Source organism: Fragaria vesca, unplaced genomic scaffold (genome assembly GCF_000184155.1).
Source record: "Fragaria vesca subsp. vesca unplaced genomic scaffold, FraVesHawaii_1.0 scf0510313, whole genome shotgun sequence".
Taxonomy (NCBI): Eukaryota; Viridiplantae; Streptophyta; class Magnoliopsida; order Rosales; family Rosaceae; genus Fragaria; species Fragaria vesca.
The window spans coordinates 1-1,730 of NW_004440788.1; the positions used below are offsets into that span (position 1 = coordinate 1).

Here is a 1,730-nt window from a genome sequence, read left to right on the forward strand (position 1 = left end):
CCAAAAAGGCATGCGGCGGTAGGCAAAAGTGCCAAAGGGACATGTAAACGTTGTCTTCTCTTGATCCTCTTCCGCAACACTTATTTGATTGTAACCACTATAACCGTCAAGAAAACAATAGAAGGAATGACCGGCTAACCTCTCAAGCATTTGATCAATGAATGGCAATGGCATGTGATCCTTCCTTGTTGTTGCATTGAGCCTCCTATAATCGATACACACTCGGTGGCCGGTTACGGTCCTTTGCGGCACAAGCTCGTTTTCATCATTCTTCACCACCGTGATTCCGCTCTTCTTTGGCACAACTTGAACCGGTGAAATCCACCTTGAATCCGAAATTGGGTAGATGACTCCACAATCGAGCAACTTTGTCACCTCATCCTTCACAACTTGCATCATAGGTGGATGAAGACGTCGTTGACCCTCCTTGGTCGGTTTTGCTCCATCTTCAAGCAAAATTCGATGAACACACATTTTAGGGCTAATTCCCTTGATGTCGGCTAAGGTCCACCCTATGGCCGTCTTGTGTCTCTTCAAAACTTCGATCAATCTCTCCTCTTGCTCCTTCTCTAATGATGATGATATGATAACCGGCAATGTTTCATTCTCTCCCAAGTACACATACTTCAAATGTTCCGGAAGAACCTTGAGATCTAATTTTGGAGCTTGGACAATGGAAGGAAGAAACTTGTTAGATGGAAAGAGAATTGGACTAGGGGAGGAGTAGCATACCTCGGCAGCCACCTCAAGGGACTACACGGTTTCAAGCATGGACAGAGGTACGGCATCTTGAGCTAAGGTGATTTTGTTCCCCATGGCATCAAATCCGACTCCTTTTGCCAAGGTGTCTTGAGCTATTGTCTCCACATATTCATCTGCAAGAGCATCCACGACATCAATAGAAAAGGAATCTCGAAAAAGTTCAGGAAGTGGATACCTCATTGCATTAAAAACATTGTAACTAATGATGTCGCCATCTATTTCGAAAGTTAGTTCCCCTGAGTAGACATCAATTTTGGTCCTGGCGGTTCTCATGAATGGTCTTCCCAACAGAATGGGAATTTCTTTATCATCTGCATCCGCCGGTTCCATGTCAATGACATAGAAATCTGCAGGAAATGTTAAACTTGCAACCTGCACTAAAACATCCTTAACATATCCCAGAGGGATCTTGTTGGAGCGGTCAGCCAATCTAATGATAATGTTATCCTTTTTCAATTCACCTAGACCTAAATCCGCATAAAGATAAGAAGGCATAACATTAATCGAAGCACCTAGATCTAACATGATTTTATCAAAACTATGAGTACCAATGGTGCATGGAATCGAAAAACTCCCTGGATCCTTGAGCTTAGGTGGTAGTTTCCTTTGAAAAACCGCAGAGATGGTTTCATTCATTACCGCTACATCCTTCTCTCGTGGTAGCCTCTTGTTGGTGCATAACTCTTTCAAGAATTTCGCATACTTTGGATTTTGTTGAATGCACTCAAGCAATGGCATGTTTACTTCCACCTTCTTGAATAACTCAATCATTGCATGATCAGCTTCATTGTGCTTTGATTTAGCAAACCTGTTGGGGAAAGGGGCACGAGCATGGACATTAGTAGAAACTAAACCATTAGAGCTAGAAGACTTACCTTTCTCAAGCACGGCTTGAGTGGGTTTCGGATCAGCAGGGACTGCAAGAGGCTCGGCTTCTTGCAACTTCTTCTTCTCGGCAGGAACTGCTG

General features: G+C 43.5%; 1 protein-coding gene across 1 annotated transcript; it reads right to left on the minus strand.

Annotated features, from left to right (window-relative positions):
• Window positions 1-753: 753 nt before the first annotated feature.
• Window positions 754-1,533, minus strand: LOC101311531. The gene has a single exon (XM_004309258.1). The coding sequence runs from the start codon at window positions 1,531-1,533 to the stop codon at window positions 754-756; it is 780 nt and encodes a 259-aa protein (XP_004309306.1).
• Window positions 1,534-1,730: the final 197 nt, after the last annotated feature.

What these genes read in the sequence shown, in the direction of transcription:
- LOC101311531 (XM_004309258.1), bottom strand. Translation starts at nt 1,533, where the DNA reads ATGATTGAGTTATTCAAGAAGGTGGAAGTAAACATGCCATTGCTTGAG.